The 21,826-nt window shown below is 43.3% G+C and overlaps 1 protein-coding gene and 1 long non-coding RNA gene across 2 annotated transcripts in view; one reads left to right on the plus strand and one right to left on the minus strand.

Annotated features, from left to right (window-relative positions):
- ITGBL1 (integrin subunit beta like 1) overlaps positions 1 to 21,826 on the plus strand; it is a 595,662-nt gene that overhangs the window by 293,614 nt on the left and 280,222 nt on the right. The window contains exon 7 of the mRNA XM_075334352.1: positions 1,161 to 1,307. Coding sequence (XP_075190467.1) covers positions 1,161 to 1,307 — 147 coding nt within the window. The remainder of the gene's footprint in view (positions 1 to 1,160; positions 1,308 to 21,826) is intronic.
- Positions 1 to 21,826, minus strand: part of LOC142290393 (uncharacterized) — a 259,883-nt gene that overhangs the window by 123,508 nt on the left and 114,549 nt on the right. The gene's annotated exons all lie outside the window — the stretch shown is intronic.

Here is a 21,826-nt window from a genome sequence, read left to right on the forward strand (position 1 = left end):
TTAAGCAGCACCTGTGCAGCATTCTATAAAGGTGCACGTTACCCCATGACTCCCCTCTGTAAACCCCCAAAATACCTTTATAAAATCTCCCGCCTTGTATGTAAATTGCCCAGTCCGATAGGCGTCCTATTCTCTGCCTCCTGATTTTTCTTTCGCCGTCCTCCTGTGCTGATTGATGTGGATGACGCCTGAGTTGCCATCCACATAGGCAGGCAAAATCTCCATGTTCCCAGCTCACGCAGGCGCACTTCACTCTGCTCTGTTGCGGGCAGAGACGAAAACATAGGTGCACATGCAAGAAGCGGCAAGCTCTCTGCACAGGTGCGAGATTTTGCCTGGCAATGTGGATGACGTCACATGCTTCATCCACATTGCCAGGCAAAATCTCGTGCCTGTACAGAGAACTCACTGGTTCACGCAGGCACACCTATGATTTTGGCTCTGCGTGCAACATAGATATGGAGATATAGCATATGAAGATTTTGCCTGCCTATGTGGATGCGTACGAGGCATCATCCATGTCAATCAGGACAGGAGGAAGGAGAAAGGATGGACAGGAGGTGCACATTAGAACACATACAATAGGACCGGACAATTACACACAGGGCAAGAGATTTTATAAAGGTATTTTTCGGGTCTATGGGGGGGTCAGGAGGTAATGTGCACCTTCACAGAATGCAGCACAGTTGCTGATTAAGGTGCTAGTTTTAGTTTAGAAGGCCAAAATCTGGTAACAGGTTCCCTTAAGATGAAAGGTAATAAATAACGATACATCTGTAGCTCAAGCCAGTTTTATGGTAACACTATCCAAAATCTGGTGACAGGATCCCTTCAATTTGACATATTCCAAAATGAGTGTTGTGAGAAAGCCAACCATGAAAAAAAATTCACAATACTTTGTCAGGAAATGCTTTTATCGGTATGTGACCACCCAATGGGTTTGGTGGGAACTGTTGTCTCTAAAGGGGTTTGCTAGCAAGTAGTGATAGTATATTATGAGATATTGGAGCTCTGAATGAATTTTGAGTAAGGGTACATAGACACATCTTTATTCCCTTTGCGTTTGTTGTTTTCTACTTTTTCATAAATCAATTTATCGTGAATTTTGTAAATTACTATGTTTACACTAAGTTTAATGCTAATAGTAATAATTGGTGCAGGTCATGGGCAGTGTAACTGTGGACTATGTGATTGTAAAGAAGGATGGACTGGACGAAAGTGTGAACATCCACGGTCCTGCCACCTGACGGTAGAAGAGAGCAGAAAACGATGCCAGGGAAGCTCCCCTTTGCAATGTTCTGGAAGAGGTAGGTTTATAGAATTACGCTTTCTCATGTAATACTCTTAAACCAGACTCTATGCCAAATATGTGCAATAAAATGTGTATAATTATTTTTTCTTATGGTTTCTTTATGGAAATATTTAGTGTATCTAGAGCATGTCATAGTAATGTATCAACCATTTAGGTAAAGCAAAAAGGTATATAGTGGAAAGATTTTTTACGTCATACCACTAGCCCTACCTTTTATTGTTAAATCGACTGTCCAGCATCTTTTTACATCTTGGTCTATGGTGCTTTAAAAATAGAAAAATATGTGGTCACCTACTGATTTTCTGCTGCTCCTCCATAACGCTGCCATACTCCCCGATCTCCTTGCTTCTTCTTGTGGCAATGATGGCATGTGACTACTCCAGCCAATCAAAGGTGACTCAGGTTGGTAACTTCGTTAGCCATGTCACCATAGTTACAAATGCTGCAGAATTGTATTTGGTCCTAAAACAGTATAAGGTTTGTGCCAGAGAATGACAAAAAATAGAGAATATTGCACCTTTTTGGTTTTTTCATTTTTTTAAATGATATATGTGTATCATTTTAGCATTTGAAATATTATTTATTTAAAAATGGATTAAATTGATCATACAGCGTTTCTTACAACCAGAAGCACAAGAAGCATTGACCAGCTTAGACTTTAACGTCCACTACGGGACAACCCTATCTTAATTAAATGATGTCTGCACTTCTGTTCCTCGTGGATAAAGTGACAGTAATGTGATACGTGGCTGCGGCAACCAATTTTCTTATTAGCCTCTGGAATCTCAGGCATTTAAAAATGGGTTCTCCAAGTAGTGGAAATCCCCTTTAAGGCCATGTGCGCACGTTGCGTCCAGTACATTGCAGAAATGAACGCATCCTCTGGCAGAATTTGTCATTGTCAAATTTGGTTTTGGCCACAAAAACGCAGGAAATACGCATGCGTTTTTCGTGTGTTTTTGCCACGTTTTTACCGCGTCTTACATGCTTTTCCAGTGCTTAAAATGGGATGCATTTTCAATACAAAGACACATATAAATAAACTTTGCCCATTCAAGCCTTAGAACAAAACAAAAAAAAACCCCTGCTTTAATTCATACACAAAAATGTTATTTTTAAGAAAAACATTATTGAGATTTCATATTTAATAATAAAATATAATTATTTTGTTGTTGTACTCTTTTTTTAAAGTAGGGCTGGATGTGAGGGCAAAAGGAAACGTCATGAGACCTCACTAGCATGCCAAAAACACATGCTTTGATTTTGTCAAAAAAGCATGCGTCTTGCATCATAAATGCATGAAAAACGCTAGGATTTTGATTTAGGATGCGTTTTGATAATTCTCATTGACTTCAATGTAAGCAAAACGCAGCCAAAATGGCAAAAACAATTGACATGTTGCATTTTCAAACGCAGAGATTTTGACAAATGTTTGACACCAAAACATGCTGCGTTTTTTCTGCATAGTGCGCACAAGAAAGCCCTAATTCCCGTAGACTTTGCCTGGAAATCAAAACGCATTCATTTTTGCATTAAAACGCTGCAGTCCAAAACGCTGCGGAAACGCATGAAAAAACGCAACATGCGCACATGGCCTAAAGGTAGGTGAGAAGGCCATTTATTGGTAGGTAGTTGGTAGAGTGCCATAATCTAAACTATTTTTTAATAACATTCCCTCTCCTTCTCTAACTACACTTTCTAACTGCTTTTCTGTTATTATTTTTTTCACTTCCTTTTTGATGACACTTCATTTGAAAATTTCAGTCATGGAAGTGTTACGAGGAGCAGAGGTTGTAGTCATTACCATGGCCTCTACCCCGTCCCTGAAATGAAATGTCATCGGTAGCGCACATTTTAGGGGCTGAGCTATTCCCTGCTCTGTCTTTGTTTAATGTGCACAATGACAGCGCACTCTCTGCTGCTGGCTCAGATCAGCAGTAATGAGTCAGCAACATAGAAGAGCGCACTGTTAGTGTGTGTTGTCAGATTTCCTAGCAAAGAGAGACCAGCGCCACTGCCACTAGTAAAGTTACTGGTCTCTGCATACCAGGTATTCTGACAACACACTCTCCTGCAGGCTTATACTACTGATCTAGGCCAGCAACGGAGAGTGCGCTGTCACTATAATTGTTCACATCACATAATTAGAGAGCAGGGACTAACCTAGCCCCTAAAGCGAGTGTCACTGATGGTGCAACGTTTCAGGGAAGGGGCAAAGGTTGTTGCAGTGACTGCAGCCTTTGCCCCTGATGATGTTTCATTGAGTGTCCCAGCATGCACTGGTATTATAAAATGTGGGATTATGAAATGACGTGTCATCAAAAAGAAGGTGAAAAAATAGAAAAACAATTTGATTGTGTAGTTAGGGAAGGGTAGGGAATTTTTACTTCAAGTATATTAGAAAATAGTTTAGATTATGACTCTAAATAGGGATTTAGTATAAAAATTACTTTGGAATTCAGACCACACCTTTAAGCTTCATACTAAGTTGAACATATTATAGTTCTTTGGGGCCTCTGTAAGAAATCAGATGCACACGGAGTCACAGAACTGCAATATGGGTAATGTGTGTGAGAGTTGGGGCTTTTATATGTTTTATATCAAACTAGTTAGCAAGTTTAGAAACTCTACTGGAATATAGTAGATTCAAAGGCCTTCTACATTGGATGGAATAGCAAGGAAAACAGATGCAGTACCACACCACCGGGTCACCTGATTCAATACTGCAAGAGACAGGAGGAGCGACAATAACCACCAAGGCTCTGTACAGTGGTGCTCACCAGAAAGGAACCAGTCCAGCAAAGATCATCATAAGAGAAGGTAGAATCGTGGCACACACTGTGGTGTAAAAATCCTTGCTTTATTATAAATCCATAAAAGATGAGCAGGTCCGAGAACAGATGCTGGCATTCTGGAGGACGATGGCCGTTTCACGCTGCTGCGCTTCTATGGGTCCTAGGAAGCACAGGAGCGCGAAATGGCCATCGTTCTCCGGAGTGCCAGCATCTGTTCTCAGACCCGCTGACTTTTTATGGATTTATAATAAAGCAAGGACTTTTACACAACAGCATGTGCCACGATTATACCTTCTCCTATGATGCTATTGGATGGAATAGACAACGTATAGTTTGAAATGACACATTTGGTTAGGTTCCCAGAAAAACATGCAAGTTCAACACAAAACAAAGGGGTCTACAGACTAATAAATAAATAAGGGTAATGCACAGTCAATAAACACTATAACAAACAACACAACACATATTATAGTGTTTGCTTTGGGGCTTAAATACACTAAATTCTTTTTTTACTGGTCCTGCCCAATTAGAAGTTCTAAAAATTTTTAGTTCTATATTATCCATTTCACTAGAAGTGAACGTTGTTTCTAAAAATACCATGACCTTATCATTTTGGATCAGAGGCCTACTTGAGACAGAATTTCCCCCATGCTGTCAGCTTTTGTTAAGATGAAAATGGATTACATTTTTAGACTTTTAAGAACAATTTTACACTCTTTGCACTTGTCTGAATTGCTTTAAGTGTACTGGAGTTCTGATTTAGCCGGCTGAAGCTATTTCTGCATGTGGCTTACTATGGTGCATGATTTAATCCTGTGTTAGAGACTTATCATAGCGGATAAAATGCTTTTTAACAGTAGAGTTTACATATTATCATCTGTGTTTTGTTTCTACTTACAAGTAAATACTTGATGTTAATCTAGTTTGATATACCATTATAGAAATAGTAAAGGAGAAAAAAAGGGTTTAACCCGCTCACCTGTTGCTCTGAGACCACTAGTTGGACCATGCACGGAGAATATTAGGTTGGCAAACCTGAGCAACATAACGTAAGGAGAGTAATTCCGGCAACCAGGTCCAAATTTAGTTAAAAATTACAAAAATGTATTCCATTAAATAAAATGTAATTTTTAACCAATTTTTTGGACCTGGTTGCTGGAATTTCCCTTCTTCCTTTATTATATAAATAGTGTATGTTACTTAACCTATAAAAAAGAGCATTGTTTCAAACCAATATTGAACTTGCACTTCATTATTATTTGTCAATGGGGCAGAGTGGTTTTATTGTCTCTCCACTCTTCCTTCTACTACATTTAGCAAGGGGGTTTGTATCACGACAGATACCACCACAGTTTTTGCAAAAAGACTGTTGGGGTTCTATCAAGGAGCAGACAGCCTTGTTTTAAATCAGCTCTGAGGGTTTACTATACTTGTTCTCTTCAAGTTAATAGCTAAGATTTATTAAATATTTATTAATTATGCTTTCCTATGTCTATAAGAGATTAAGACTGATCACAACTGTGTGTGGTCAGTAACTATAGGGATTACAGTGTTCATTGTATCTTTTTCTTCCCGTGTAGTCAACATGGACATATAATTTGTTACAGATTATGCAGCGAGAGGTCTACTCCCTAGTGTTACTTCATGAGGAACTATGTATTATTTTTGAGGTTAAATATCCATTAGTAAATAACAGCTGAGCAAACTATGGCAAATCTCATATACAGAACATATCAAGGATTGTTGCATGTTTAAACCAATTACCATGTGTGACTCACAGAAAACATTTTAATTTAATAAAAATACTTCTAAATTGAAAATATATCTAATGACTCATTTCCCATAAAACATTTTCAATAGCTTTTATATATTTTTAAACATGTGTTTTGTATGGTATATGTTTGCTCTTAAGTTTGAATACTATCGGTATATTGGGGCATTAAGTTCCATAAAACAATATAAATGGTATTCAGAAATGACTTCTTCAAAAATGTAGCTTATTTACAGGTGATGTATACACAGGGTGCCCACCATCATTTAAAGTAAGAATTTGGTACCTCCTTATTTCTGTTATCTATTTCTGATATGCAAATTGATTCAACAGGAATCTGTCATGGCATACATGATGGGATTGGGAGTGTGAGTGGAATGGGGGGCCCCTGCCACTTACCCTCAAGCTAGGGAGGTACTCTGGTCTTGCTTGTCTACCCAGAATTACACTTAAAGGTAGCGACATCTGAACACCCAGCCTCTCCCTATCTCCTGTCCTGGCCCTGATGGTAATGTTCCCTCCACACCCACCTCTCAAGGGGACAGATAAGGATGGAGAACACCCAAAAATCCCACCTATGCGAACAACAGACAAGCGGGGTAATAACAACTCACAAATATCAAGGAAAACACACTGGGTGTACAGGTACCAAGAAGGGTAAAATTAAAGTGCCAACACCAGGATAACATTTCCACACAACAAAGCACCAGCCTACAGCAAGAAATGCATCCATCCACCTTCCGGGTCAGAAGTGGACATCATCAGGAACAGCTGATCTATCCTACAGAATCTGTTGCTGCAACAAAAACTGATACTAACCCCTCATGTGCCAAAAGAAACAAAACCTGTTTAAGGTGTGTGGCCTGAGCCTGTCAAAATTCTCAAGCAGAGAAGACCGTGACAGAATCAAAATCATGTTGATCCTTCTGAAATTTACGAGCATGAAAAAATTCAAACAATTTGCATATTGATTGGTGAAATCACCAAAAACCTGCCTGGTTTCATTTTACACATTGCAAAAAAATTGTATCAGCCACAGCAAGCTGACATACTCTCAGGCGTGAACACGTGACCTTGCAGCTATGGCATCATATGGTGAAGTGCATCCAATCAGGAAAACTGTCATCGCCTGTATAAAAGGTTATTTAAAGAATGCAGCATCCATGTTAGGGTGATTTAGGATAGTGAGACTATGTAAAAACTGACAGCGATAGGTAGTCGCCAGGTTCCACTTGCAAGGCAGTTCCTGGGACTGGAGCAGATGCTCAAAGGGTCAAGGCAGATGTGTGAAGTACAGAGGGCACAGGCAGAGATGTATTCAGGCAATCCGAGGTCAAGGCAGGCAGCACAGGTTCAGTAAATGTAACAAAGGTCAGGAACTAAGAAGCCGGGATAAACAAGAAGACATGACGGATCAGAAGATAGGAGATATAATACAGGAAACATCAAGAAGGAAACTAGACTGAAAGAACTTAACTAGGAACCAAGATCAGGCAAGCAATGGTGGGCCAGGGAAAATAAACCCTGCAAGACACAGAAACATTAATCTCAGCAGGAACGTGTCATGCTATAGCCAGATGTAAACAGCAGCATATATGCCGCAGAGTGGAAAAGAAGCATAAAGGCTCAGTGTGGCGGTGAGACAAAGGAAGGAGAAGAGTAGCAAACACAGTGAGTAGCACAGTGCTGGGGATGTGAGCACATTACCACTGTGATACCAGGTATCTGTTCTGCTGCATTTGACTTACAAATACATTCTTTAATGCATTAGAAAGTGTGAGCCAAGCATCGCAATATTTTTTCCAGAAAAAAAGCTGAAATCATTATCAGGAATGATGCGCTTGCTTGTCACAAGAGACTATTCTGAGATTTTGTATATTTTCCAATCCTTTTTGTGAAAAGAGATAATAATTGTTTTTTAAAAAAACAAAAGAAAATTCTCTAAAATCCAGAGAATTAACTGCAACTGTGTATATGACAAGCATGAATTTTATTTTACATATTTCTTAGTCAAATTTTACATCCTTACACATCACAGCACTAAAGCACACTTTTGCATGTGCTGGAATTCATGTTACATCATCATTTTTCAGAAGTGGGTTGAATTTGTTATATAGTAAAAAATGTTAAATAATGTAGACACTTAACTTTGCATATCTGTTTTTGCACACTTGTTTTTTTAGTCCAATTTGATAACCGTACATGCCACACCTATAACACAACCTGCTGCCACATTTTGTTTTAGGTATGTCTACCTACTTAGAATTTCTTTTTATATCTTTTTCATGGTTTAATATTCAGAGTTAATAAGATTGTCAACAGTTAATCATAATGTTGTATAAAATGGATGGTGAAAAAAAAAGTGTCAATGACAATAGGCAGGGCATGTAGAATAACTCTGGCATTCCAATTAAGAAAAGGAGAAAAATACTGTGCATTCCATGTATACCACTGTGATCAGCCGTCTGGACTATTAAATGCAGGACATAACTGACCTCCTGGCAAGCGTATAAGAAGGGGTGGGAGAAGTTGAGGACATTAAAGAATTCATGTTACATCACTCGTCTCAGACATACTAGTATGACAATACTTCTGACAGGGACACCATCAGTTCTACCTGATGAGAAATGACTAAGGGATGTAGAATGTTTGGATTGTTTTTTAATTCAAACAAGAACAATGAACAGTGTGTCAACGCATAGTTATTAAATGGGCTGTTGGTTGCTACCAGGTCAGGGTGCTTTCACATCAGTGTTTTTTTGCCCAGAGGCAAAAAAATGCAAACCGCATATGACCGGATCCTGTGGATTGAATGTGCAACGCATGCAACCACAATTGTTATTTTACCAGATCCTTCTACTTTTTATGGCTGCTGCAATGGATGTAGAGGGACACAGAATTTATTGGCTGAACTCCTGATCTCAGAGCCCCCATACGCTGCGATGAATGCAGGTTAACAACAGTCACTGCCTGCTGCCGATCACGTATGAACTCAGCTGAACTCCTGACCTCATAGCCAGAAGAACAAGTAATCAGATCAGCTAACTCCAGTGTCGGACGATTACTTCTTCTGTGTCCCCTCGCATCCATCGCAGTGTGTGCGGGCTATGAGGTCAGGAGTTCTGCTGAGTTCAGATCAGCGGACTCCAGGGCTGGCCTAACTCAGCTGACCTCACAGCCCGCACACACTGCAATGGATGCAGGGGGATACAGAACAAGTAATCGGCTGACACTGGAGTTAGCAGATCTGATTACTTGTTCTGCTGACTGTGTGGTCAGGAGTAGGGATTAGTGAGCATTAAAATGCTTGGGTGCTCGATGGGCGAAGCACATGTCAATTTTTTTTTTAAATTCATTAAAAAATAAAGAAAAACAAAAAAAAACAAACAAATGACCCTAACCCTAGGGTTAGGGGTAAAAAAAATAACGTGAGCTTTGCCATATTTTTGTATGCTAGCCAGGTACAGCAGGTAGGTATGGGCTGTCCCCAACCCCCAGCTGCCTATTTGTACCCGGCTGGGAACTAAAAATATAGGGAAGCCCTTTTTTAATTATTTCATGAATTTCATGAAATAATAAAAAAAAAACGTTGGCTTTGCCCTATTTTTGTGTCCAGCCAGGTACAACTAGGCAGCTGGGGATTGGAATTCTCAGTGCAGGGTGGCCCAAGCTTTCTGGGCCCCCTCCTGCTGCGAATTACAGTCCGCAGCTGCCCCAGAAAATGGACCTTTCATAGAATCGCCATCTTCTGGCGCTGTATCAAACTCTTTCAGTGGCACTGGTGCTGGGTGGCATGCTGGGTAATACGGGGTTAATACCAGCTTTGTTTTACCAGCTGGTATAAAGCCCGAGGTTCTTAATGTCAGGCCAAGTTTGACCCGGCCATTAAGAATCTCCAATAAAGGGTTAAAAAAAGACACCACACAGAGAAAAAATTCTTTATTAGAAATAAATACAAAGACACACTTAGGGACTCCATCTTTATTACTCCCTCTCACCCCTCCATGATCCTGGTCTTCTATCTGAGAGAGAAAGAGAGAGAGAGATTTCTGTACTGACCAGGCCAGGCTGCTTTCTGGGCATGCTCAGTACAGAAAACAGTATCCTGTCTATCAGCAGGATCTAGTGCACATTGAAATACATTGCAGCTATCGCCGCAATCTAACAGATCCATTGACATGCAGTATTTTGCCCGAGGACAAAAACACCGCAAGTAGCATTTTTGAAAAAAGGTAAAATACCGCAAAGCAATGGATCCAGTGTATGCTGCATGCAACCGCATGTAACTGCATATTGCCGCGATTCCATTGCAAATGTATTGAAATGGCAACGCATTTGTAAAGGATCTGGTTTTGTGGCACAAAATCCATTCATGCAGCAGTTAAAAAAAACCCTGATGTGAAACCAACCTTACTATCTGTGTTTATGGTGAGGTCACATTGACATTACTAAAGCTATGTTTGTGTTAACGAGATTGAAAGACCTCAGAGTGTTAAGGCCCTGTCACACACAGAAATAAATCTTCAGCAGATCTGTGGTTGCAGTGAAATTGTGGACAATCAGTGCCAGGTTTGTGGCTGTGTACAAATGGAACAATATGTCCATGATTTCACTGCAACCACAGATCTGCCAAAGATTTATCTCTGTGTGTGACGGGTCCTTTACAAGTGTCTTTTTCAGCAAATGGGAATTTGCTGAAAGTCAGTTTTTTATTAAAGATTTGAGTCTGGCTAATTTGAACTTCAAAAGATTTGATCATCACATATGTATTATCTACCATATTACATTTACAGTGCAATCACATGAAACGGATCTGGGATGGAAAAAAAAACATTGTGGATCTTTGTGTTATATATACATTCATGGGATCTCAACTATGTGGAAAAATACTCCTTAGATGCTCTGAAATTCATTTGTCTGATGGACTAAAGTGTACCAAAGAAATTTGCGATTTGATTGTGATCAGATATACTTAATGTGATGCGAGTCATTACTTACGGTTAGCACAAATGGTAGAGTAGTTAGGAAAGCCAAGGTCTGGTAACAGGAGGACACGTACAGACACAGGGATTAAGCAAAGGTGAAGGTGTGCCGCCCCTGCAGTAGTCAAACTGCTCGGATCTGGCGTTGCTGTGGCTCGAGGGTCTTCGGACTCAGGGGCTTGCGGCCACTTCGAATGTAAAGGGGGGTTTATTTACAAGGGATAGTTCGTGACGGTACCCGTGGTTTGGGGGAATGGGTAGTACCGTCGCTGCCGATGGGGAATACCTGGGGGAGATGGAATGGGGCAGCCAGATGGTGATTCATCCACGGGTATGGGGAGACCCTGGGACTCTGGAGATAAGTGGTGGATAGTGTTGTGCAGGCTATGCGGGCAGGCAGGACGCAGGGTGTGTAGTGTACTTACTCAGGTTGTGTAGACGTTGGTGCAATCATTAAGCAGACTCTGACACAGAAGTAATCCAAGTCTCTGGGTGCTGCTGCCACTCGGGAGAGCTTATCTGGGTATCCGTCCCCACTGGTACTGCTTAGTGGTCTAGAGCCTGCCTCCATGCACAATTATGTATATTTTCCTAAGTGACCATTTGGCCTGAAGCTGTCAGGGTCCCGCTCCCTATGTTGAAATAGTGGAGCTGTGCTCTCGATGGCTGACACTTGGGATTTCTGTAGGCCGCATAAGCTGGAAAGCCCTATCCCCCTCGTTGTGTTGGTGCCTTCAATCTTTGAGCTCTTGGAGAAAATTCATAAAGAAACTATCCTTCACAGGTGATTTATCAGGTTGCGTGAAGCTACTCCCCGATCTAGGGTCCTGTACCCCGCCGTGCTCGATACCTGTCCAGTTACTGGACTTTCCAGTGCCGACCGTTCTCCAATCACTAAGTCAGTACACCTTTTTCCAATACCCTGCGACCGGGTCTCTGACTCCTCTGGTCCCAGACCACCGTCTGCGACCCAACCAAGGTCACACAGGGAGCTACAACTCCCTCAGCTCCTCACTCTCTGAGGGCTACTCTAAAACTGACTTCCTCCCTCCCACCAGTCTGCCTCACCCCTAGGCGGGTGGTCTTTTTCCAGCTAGACCACCCACTGGTTTGCCTGACAGGGTGTGGTGTGAGGTGTGGTTAGGATTTGAGTGCTGATGGAAGCAATACCAGTGTGTAGGAACCCAGAATCATGGAGGGTGAGTTCTGCACCATGAGAGACAGGGGTGCAGTTCCCTGTGACACCCTGATAGTCAGGGGCATCACATAGTCAGGTCACAATCCAAGGGTCAGAATTCCGGAAAGGCATGTACTGGATTCAGGGAGAAAACTGAAACGTGGTGAGGTAACAGTCCGAGGTCAAAAGCTAGGAGGTCACGGCAAGTACATGGAGCTGGCAGAGAGAAGTCAAACAACTGTCCGGGGTCAGAACACAAAGATCAGAGCACAGGCAGGAACTCAGGCCAACAGCACAACAACCGAACCAGAAAGTACGACTGGCAAGATTCTGGTAGATCATGCTCACAAAAGAAGCAAAGCAATTACCCAGAAGATGGAACACCTGAGCAATCATCACTAGAGATGAGCGAACCGGTCCCGGTTCGGCTCGAGGTCGGCTCGCCGAACGGAGGTCCCGTTCGAGTTCGGTTCGTCGAACGTTCGACGAACCGAACTCGAACCAATAGGCTATAATGGGAGGCAATCACAAACACATAAAAATGCATTATAAATGTACACAAACAGTTAATAAACATTGCCATAACACTTACCGGTCCTCGCGATCCCTTCTGCACTCTGTCTCCTGCCGCTATTCCATCCGATGATCGCTGAATCCTCCCGGTGACCTGCACTGCCAGCAGAGATGCAGGACCTATCGTGACGTCAAAATAGCCATGTGACCAGTCACGTGGCTATTATCTCATTGGCTACAGACTGGTCACATGACTATGACACGTCATGTAGGACCTGCGAGTGCATCTCTCCGGTACACGGTGCACATATGTGTATCGCCGTGTACCGGCGACATGCTCTAGCACGCGGTCGACTCCCCGTTCCGTTAGGGACCGGCTGACACAGCCGGTCATTAACGGAGATCACCGTTGCCATAGCAACGCAGTTAGCGGTGACGTCACCGCTAACCGCGGCTCCTAGAGCACCGTTGCTATGGTAACGCGTCTGTCCGCGTTACCGCTGTTACCGCTGACAGCCAGCACTGATCACTCACGGAGTGAAGGCTGCACACTGCTTCCCAATTGTAGTGAGGATTGTAGTGAGGATGAGGTTCCCCAGCCCATGATGGGCTGGTGCACCTCATCCTCACTACAATCGTCACTACTACTACACTAGAAAGAAAGAAGACAGAAGAGCAGGATCGTGGAGGGCTGACAGGGGGTAATAAAGATGGAGTCTCTAATGTGTCTGTGTATTTATTTCTATTAAAGTATTTTTTCTCTGTGTGGTGTTTTTTTTAACCCCTTATTGGAGATTCTTAATGGCCGGGTCAAACGTGCCTGACATTAAGAATCTCTGGCTTAATACTGGCTAGTAAAACAAAGCCAGTATTAACTCATGATTACCCAACAAGCTACCCGGCTCCAGGGCTGTTGGAAGAGTTGGATACAGCGCCAGATGATGGCGCTTCTATGAGAGCGCCATTTTCTGGGACGGCTGCGGACTGAAATCCGCAGCAGAGGCGCCCAGAAACCTCGGGCTAACCTGTGCTGCGGATTCCAATCCCCAGCTGCCTAGTTGTACCCGGCTGGACACAAAAATGGGGCGAAGCCCACGTCATTTGTTTTTTAATTATTTCATGAAATAAGTGAAATAATTAAAAAAAACGGGCTTTCCTATATTTTTTGTTCCCAGCCGGGTACAAATAGGCAACTGGGGGTTGGAGGCAGCCCGTGGCTGCCTGCTGTACCTGGCTAGCATACAAAAATATGGCGAAGCCCACGTCATTTTTTTGGTGGGCAAAAAAATTCTGCATACAGTCCTGGATGGAGTATGCTGAGCCTTGTAGTTCTGCAGCTGCTGTCTGCTCTTCTCCATACAGATAGACAGCAGCTGCAGAACTACAAGGCTCAGCATACTCCATCCAGGACTGTATGCAGAAGTTTTTTGCCCCCTGAAAAAATTATGTGGGCTTCGCCATATTTTTGTATGCTAGCCAGGTACAGCAGGCAGGTACGGCTGCCCCCAACCCCCAGTTGCCTATTTGTACCCGGCTGGGAACCAAAAATAAAGGGAAGCCCTTTTTTTATTATTTCATGAATTTCATGAAATAATTAGAAAACAAATGACGTAGGCTTCGCCTCATTTTTGTGTCCAGCCAGGTACAACTAGGCAGCTGGGGATTGGAATCCACAGCACAGGTTGGCCTGAGCTTTCTGGGCCCCACTGCTGCGAATTGCAGTCTGCAGCCACCTCAGAAAATGGCATTTTCATAGAAGCGCCATCTTCTGGTGCTGTATCCAACTCTTCCAGCACCTGCCTGCTATACCTGGCTAGCATACAAAAATATGGCGAAGCTCACGTCCTTTTTTTGTAGTTTTTTGGCAAAAAAAATAAAAAATGCTTCCCTGGATTTTCCATTGCCAGTGAAGGTAACACCAAGCAGTGGGGGTTAGCAGCCAGTAGCTGCTAGGATTACCCTTAGCTAGCAATACAAAAAATGCAGCGGGAGCCCATATATATTTTTTTTAATTATTTATTTAAATAACTAAAAATAAAATGGGCTTCCCTGTATTTTGATTGCTGGACATCACAGTGCTGTAAAAATAAATCTTTAAAAAAATGACGTAGCGCTCCGCGGTATTTTTGATTCTCAGCGCAGATAAAGCAGACAGCTATGGGTTGCCACCCCCATCTGCCTGCCGTTACCTTGGTTGGCAATCAAAATACAGGGAAGCCCATTAATTTTTTCTATTTAAAAAATAGTTAAAAAAAAAAATGACGTTGGGTCCCCCCATTTTTGATAGCCAGCTAGGGTAAAGCAGACGGCTGTAGCCTGAAAACCACAGCTGGCAGCTTTACCGTGGTTGGGGATCCAATGTGGAGGTCCCCTCAGGCTCTTTTTTATAATTATTTTATAAATATTAATAATTACACAATTAAAGTAGGGTCCCCCCCAAATTGGATCACCAGCCAAGGTAAAGCGGACAGCTGTGGTCTGGTATTCTCAGGGTGGAAAGGTCCATAGTTATTGGGCCTTCACAGCCTAAAAATAGCAGGCCGCAGGCACCCCAGACGTGGCGCATCCACTAGATGCGCCAATCCTGGCGCTTCACCTCAGCTCATCCCGTGCCCTGGTGCAGTGGCAAACGGGGTAATAAATCGGGTTGATACTAGCTGTAAAGTAACCTGAGATCAAGCCCAGCAGTTTGTGATGTCATGGCGTCTATTAGATACTCAACATCATAAACTGTCAGTACTAACAAAAAAAAAAAAATCGACAAAAGAAATTTATTTGAAAAAACAGTCCCCAAAACATTTCCTCTTTCACCAATTTATTGTAAGAAAAAAAATAAAGGGGTCCCACGACGACTCTGGACCGTCTAGAATATGGGGGGGAGACACTCAGGGAACGTATCCCCCATTTTCTAGGAGTGCGGACCCTTCATGTGAGGAGTGTGGGTGCAATGAATCTGCACTCACTCTTCTCGGGTCAACAGCAGCAGAGTCCATGTCGTAATGGTTGCTACCAAAGCTGCAATGCCATGCTCATGAGGTAAGGGCATGCCTAATCAGGAGAACTACTGTAGAGGAAGCTCTGCTCACTGGTATATAGGTGCTCAGAGGTAATAATAGATAAAATTAGTGAGTAACCTCGGCACTCTAAATCTCCCAGACTAAGTCAGTAAGTCACAACGGATAGTAATGCAAAATCACTCTTTATTGGTCCGTATTAAGAAAAAAAAAATTTTCATAAGCATATATGTTTTTGTCCAAAACAAGTTACAAATGACGTTTCGGCCTGAGCCTTCGTCAGATTGGACTTATCTGCATGTAATTATGAAAAATGACAATAATCAGTATCACATAAGAGTGAGAGAACAATAACATAAACTCGAACAATGTAGAGGTACAATTGGGATGCAGCAAAAAAATTGCAACACAGCAAGAAATGAAACACATGATACAAATGTCCTAATACAGTACAAGGACAATATAGTAATGACAAATATGGGGTCAGAGTAGACTTAGACAGCTCTGGTACGAAAGAGATGTCAATCATAAAGTAACATGTGCAGTAGGTGTAGAGCTACAGTATGCATGGCAGAGCTAATGGGTAGACCGACCATAGAAAAAGAATGGAGAAAAAGTGGAGAAAGAGTGGAGAAAAAAATGGAGGAAAAAAATGGAGAAAAAGTGGAGAATAAGTGGAGAAAAAGTGGAGAAAAAGTGGAGAAAAAAATGGAGAAAAAGTGGAGAAAAAGTGGAGAAAAAGTGGAGAAAAAAGTGGAGAAAAAGTGGAGAAAAAGTGGAGAAAAAGTGGAGAATAAGTGGAGAAAAAATGGAGAATAAGTGGAGAAAAAGTGGAGAAAAAGTGGAGAAAAAAATGGAGAAAAAGTGGAGAAAAAGTGGAGAAAAAGTGGAGAAAAAGTGGAGAAAAAGTGGAGACAAAAATAGAGAAAAAGTAGAGAAAAAGTGGAGAAAAAGTGGAGAAAAAAATGGAGAAAAAAGTGGAGAAAAAGTGGAGAAAAAGTGGAGAAAAAGTGGAGAAAAAAATGGAGAAAAAGTGGAGAAAAAGTGGAGAAAAAGTGGAGAATAAGTGGAGAAAAAATGGAGAAAAAGTGGAGAATAAGTGGAGAAAAAATGGAGAATAAGTGGAGAATAAGTGGAGAAAAAATGGAGAAAAAGTGGAGAAAAAGTGGAGAAAAAGTGGAGGAAAAAGTGGAGAAAAAGTGGAGAATAAGTGGAGCACCCTTTGGTGCCTTTCATGTGGCACTAAGGGGTGCTTAGCTTTGTATTTAGCCAAAAAAATGAAAAAAAAAAATGACGTAGGGTTCCCCCTAGTTTTGTAGCCAGCTAGGGTAAAGCAGACGGCTGCAGCCTGCAGACCACAGCTGGCAAGCTTACCTTGGCTGGTAATCCAAAACTGAGGGCACCCCACGCTGTTATTTTAAATTAAATAAATAATTAAAAAAAAAACACGTAGGGGTCCCCCAAAATTGGATCACCAGCCAAGGTAAAGCAGACAGCTGGGGCCTGATATTCTCAGACTAGGGAGGTCCATGGATATTGGACTCTCCCCAGCCTAAAAATAGCAGGCCGCAGCCGCCCCAGAAGTGGCGCATCCATTAGATGCGCCAATCCTGGTGCTTCGCCCCAGCTCATCCCGCGCCCTGGTGCGGTGGCAAACGGGGTAATATATGGGGTTAATACCAGATGTGTAATGTCACCTGGCATCAAGCCCTGGGGGGAAAAATAGACGACAAACACATTTTTATTTGAAAAAACACTCCCCAAAACATTCCCTCTTTAACCAATTTATTAGAATGAAAAACAAATCCAGGTCTGGTGTAATCCAAGGGGTTGCCATGACGATCCACACTGTCTCAGTCAATGAAGAGCAGGATGTTCCCCATTGGCTGGGAGAGCAGTGCAGTGACCTGAGCTAACATCAATGGGTCAGCCCAGGTCACTGCAGGGCATGACAAGTGCTGCTGTCAGCGAGGTACATTACCTGCGCTGATCTCCAGCACTGCTGACAGCACCTGTCACTGAGTTCAATGACCGGCGCCTTCACACCAAGTATCGCGAGAGGTCCGTGACGTCACCGCTAGTCAGTCTCGGGTCGGAAGCGAGAGGTGATGTGACAAGCGGCGGCCATGGAGGAAAGTGACAGCGCTGAGGTCGGGATGGCGGGACTTCATCACCGCAGGTAAGCCGAGCGGGACCATGTGTGTGTGTGTGTGTGTGTGTGTGTATGCCGCGGGCAGGAGGGGGCGGAGCGAGCTGAGCGGGGAAGTGTGGGCTTCCTGCACGTAACTAGGATAAACATCGGGTTGCTAACCAAAGAGCTTTGCTTGGATACCCGATGTTTATCTTCGTTACCAGCTTCTGGCAGGCTGCCAGCGATGGCTCCTGCACACTGTAGCTGTAAAAAGCCCTGCTTTTTGCTGCTAGAACTGTTCTCGAACGTATCTAGAACTATCGAGCTTTTGCAAAAAGCTCGAGTTCTAGTTCGATCTCGAACACCCCCCAAAATCACTCGAGCTTAGAACTGGAGAACCTCGAACCGCGAACCGCGCTCAACTTGACCCCATCCCATCCCACCTCCTCCCCAACCTCACCACTATCCTTATTCCCGCCTTATCCCATCTCTTCAACCTCTCTCTAACAACTGGTACCTTCCCTTCTGCCTTTAAGCATGCAACAGTCACACCTCTCCTAAAGAAACCTTCCCTCGACCCAACCTCTACTACCAGCTATCGACCCATATCGCTACTCCCACTTGCCTCAAAACTCCTGGAACAGCACGTCCATGCTAAACTTTCCTCCCACCTCTCCTCTAACTCTCTCTTTGACAACCTACAGTCCGGCTTCCGTCCACATCATTCCACTGAAACTGCCCTGACTAAAATCACAAATGACTTACTTACCGCCAAAGCTAACAACCACTTCTCTGTACTCCTACTTCTAGACCTATCCTCAGCCTTTGACACTGTTGACCACTCCCTGCTACTGCAGATCCTCTCTTCTCTTGGTGTCAGAGACCTCGCCCTCTCTTGGATCTCTTCATACCTCTCCAACCGCACTTTTAGGGTCTCCCATTCCCACACAACCTCTTCATCCCGTTCTCTCTCTGTTGGTGTCCCTCAAGGCTCTGTCCTGGGACCCTTACTTTTTTCTATCTATACATTTGGCCTGGGACAACTCATAAAGTCCCATGGCTTCCAGTACCACCTATATGCCGATGACACTCAGATCTACCTCTCTGGTCCAGATGTCACATCTCTGCTGTCCAGAATCCCAGAGTGCCTATCTGCTATATCTTCCTTCTTTTCCTCTCGCTTCCTAAAGCTCAATGTGGCCAAAACTGAACTGATCATCTTTCCTCCATCTCCCCCGCACTCTCCACCTGATCTATCCATTACAATTAATAACATCACGCTCTCCCCAGCACCCAAAGTTCGGTGCCTCGGAGTGACCTTTGACTCTGCCCTGTCCTTCATACCGCACATCCAATCCCTCACCACCTCCTGCCGTTTTCAACTCAAAAATATCTCCAGAATCCGCCCTTTCCTCAATCCCCAATCCACAAAAATGCTAGTGCATGCCCTCATAATCTCCCGCATCGACTACTGCAACATCCTCCTCTGTGGTCTCCCTGCTAACACACTCGCCCCTCTCCAGTCCATCCTTAACTCTGCTGCCCGACTGATCCACCTCTCTCCTCAATACCACCCCGCTTCTCCTCTCTGCAAGTCCCTCCACTGGCTCCCAATCTTCCACCGTATCCAATTCAAATTACTAACACTGACCTACAAAGCTATCCATAATCTGTCTCCTCCATATATCTCTGAACTAATCTCTCGCTACACTCCAAAACGTAACCTCCGGTCCTCCCAAGATCTCCTTCTATCCTCCTCTCTCATTCGCTCCTCATGCAACCGACTCCAAGACTTCTCCCGAGCATCCCCAGTCTCCTGGAACTCACTGCCTCAACACGTCAGACTATCTACTACACTTGCAAACTTCAAACGGACCCTGAAAACTCATCTGTTCAGAAATGCCTATAATCTACAATGACCTCACCGCCCCACCACTGTGCGGAGCTGCCGCCCCACCACCGTGCGGAGCTGCCGCCCCACCACCGTGCGGAGCTGCCGCCCCACCACCGTGCGGAGCTGCCGCCCCACCACCGTGCGGAGCTGCCGCCCCACCACCGTGCGGAGCTGCCGCCCCACCACCGTGCGGAGCTGCCGCCCCACCACCGTGCGGAGCTGCCGCCCAACCTACACCCCACCTACTGTCTCCTCCCCAAAATCCTTTAGGATGTAAGCCTGCAAGGGCAGGGCCCTCTTCCCTCTGTGCTAGTCTGTCTATTGTAACGTGTATATGTATTCTGTATGTAACCCCCTCATGTACAGCACCATGGAATCAATGGTGCTCTATAAATAAACAATAATAATAATAATAATAATAATAATAATAACTCTAATCATCACCTCTCAGAACCAGCATGGAAGCCTACACTGTCAATCAACCTGCCAGCCAATAGCCCAGGAAAACACAGGAGAGCATCTCCTAGTGTGCAAGATGCTCTGCACAGGGGTATTGTGATACTTTACTCCTTGAATATTATTAGCTTGAGTGGAGGGGCTCACATACTGCTCTTGCACATGAGCCCTCTGCTACTTTAGACTGCATCTGATAATATTACCATAATATCTGTACTACTGTATTCTGTACAGTGCAGATTCTCACTATAAATAGTACACCGTATTTGTGTACATTGGTCTCCAATTCTTCTTGAGAAGTTTCTTTCTCTTCAAACAGAATGTGAATGCTGCAGCCAATCAGGTTCTGCTGATTAGTTGCAGCAATCATGTGATGTCTCTCCCACCAGACGCACACTCTCCTGACAGGAGCATCAAAGATGCCTAGAAATAAATGCAGCCGACCCGCTCCTGTCAGGAAAGTGTGCGGCCGTTCCGGGTGATGCGATGCTAGTCTCTCGCGAGTCTCTCGCAAGTGTGACTCTGCCCTCAAGTACAGAGGTGTGGCGCCAGTCTAGGAGTATTGATTTTTTCTTTTATTGGTTACACCCCCCTGGGCCCATTACAGTTGTCATTTAAATTTGGGGACAACCCCTCTAAATTTACATTTAAATCAAACTTGCCTATCTAAGAATAATGTTGTTAAACAAATAATCTTTTGCTTTGTAGCAGGATGGCCACATTTATTATGCCTGTAGTAGTCATTTATTTCCACACACTATTCCTTTAATATCCAGTACACAAACTCATTATAAACATCAATAAATTTAGCTATTAAACATATTCATATAAGTATTTCCAATTTGAATACTTTGTTGATAGACTCAGTCGTTCCAATTTAAGTTTATTTCATTTTGCAAAATGTAAATTGTAGCCACTCACAGCTTCTTTTCCCAATATTATCAAGCCAAGGTAATTTATATTAATTATGTAACAATCACATTACAAATGATATGAATGGTCTCAGCTGCTAGTCAGTAACATAAAAGAGTTTTCCTGTTGCTTTCAATTTCCTAATGTGTTTTTAATCTTTATGAATGCTTCAAAAAGGAAAGGAAGTCAGGTAAAAATCTGTGATACAGAAAATACACACCAAACTGTTGGGTAAATAGTTGTGAGATGAAATACATATAGGGAATGCTGGGGCCTAGGCAAGTTTGGAAACAAGTTATCGAACTGCTATGTCTGCTGCTTAAAGGGCATCTGTCAGCAGGATTTCACACCCCAAAATATTATATGCACATGTAGCTCTTTCAAAGACAAATCTAGCAATACCTTTTAAGGCCCTGTCACACACAGATAAATCTGCTGCAGATCTGTGGATGCAGTGAAATTGTGGACAATCAGTGCCAGGTTTGTGGCTGTGTACAAATGGAACAATATGTCCATGATTTCACTGCAACCACAGATCTGCCAAAGATTTATCTCTGTGTGTGACAGGGCCTTTAGTCCTAAGCCACACGGCGAGAAAAATGGTGTGAGTGGAGTGCGATAAAACATCGCATTCCACTCAGACCAATATTAGCACATGAGCGATTATTTTCTCAGTCCTAATCGGACCGAGAAAACAATCGCAGCATGCTGCAACTGTAATGCGAGACTCTTTCTCTTGCACCCATTCAAGTGTATGGGACGAGAGAAAAATCGCACTGTACTCGCAGTACACCGGAGTGCAAAGCAAGCTATGGAGGAGAGATGGAGAGAAATCCTTCCCTCCCCTCCGCAGCGCTGACCCGCCCCTC

This window comes from Anomaloglossus baeobatrachus, chromosome 2 (genome assembly GCF_048569485.1).
Source record: "Anomaloglossus baeobatrachus isolate aAnoBae1 chromosome 2, aAnoBae1.hap1, whole genome shotgun sequence".
Taxonomy (NCBI): Eukaryota; Metazoa; Chordata; class Amphibia; order Anura; family Aromobatidae; genus Anomaloglossus; species Anomaloglossus baeobatrachus.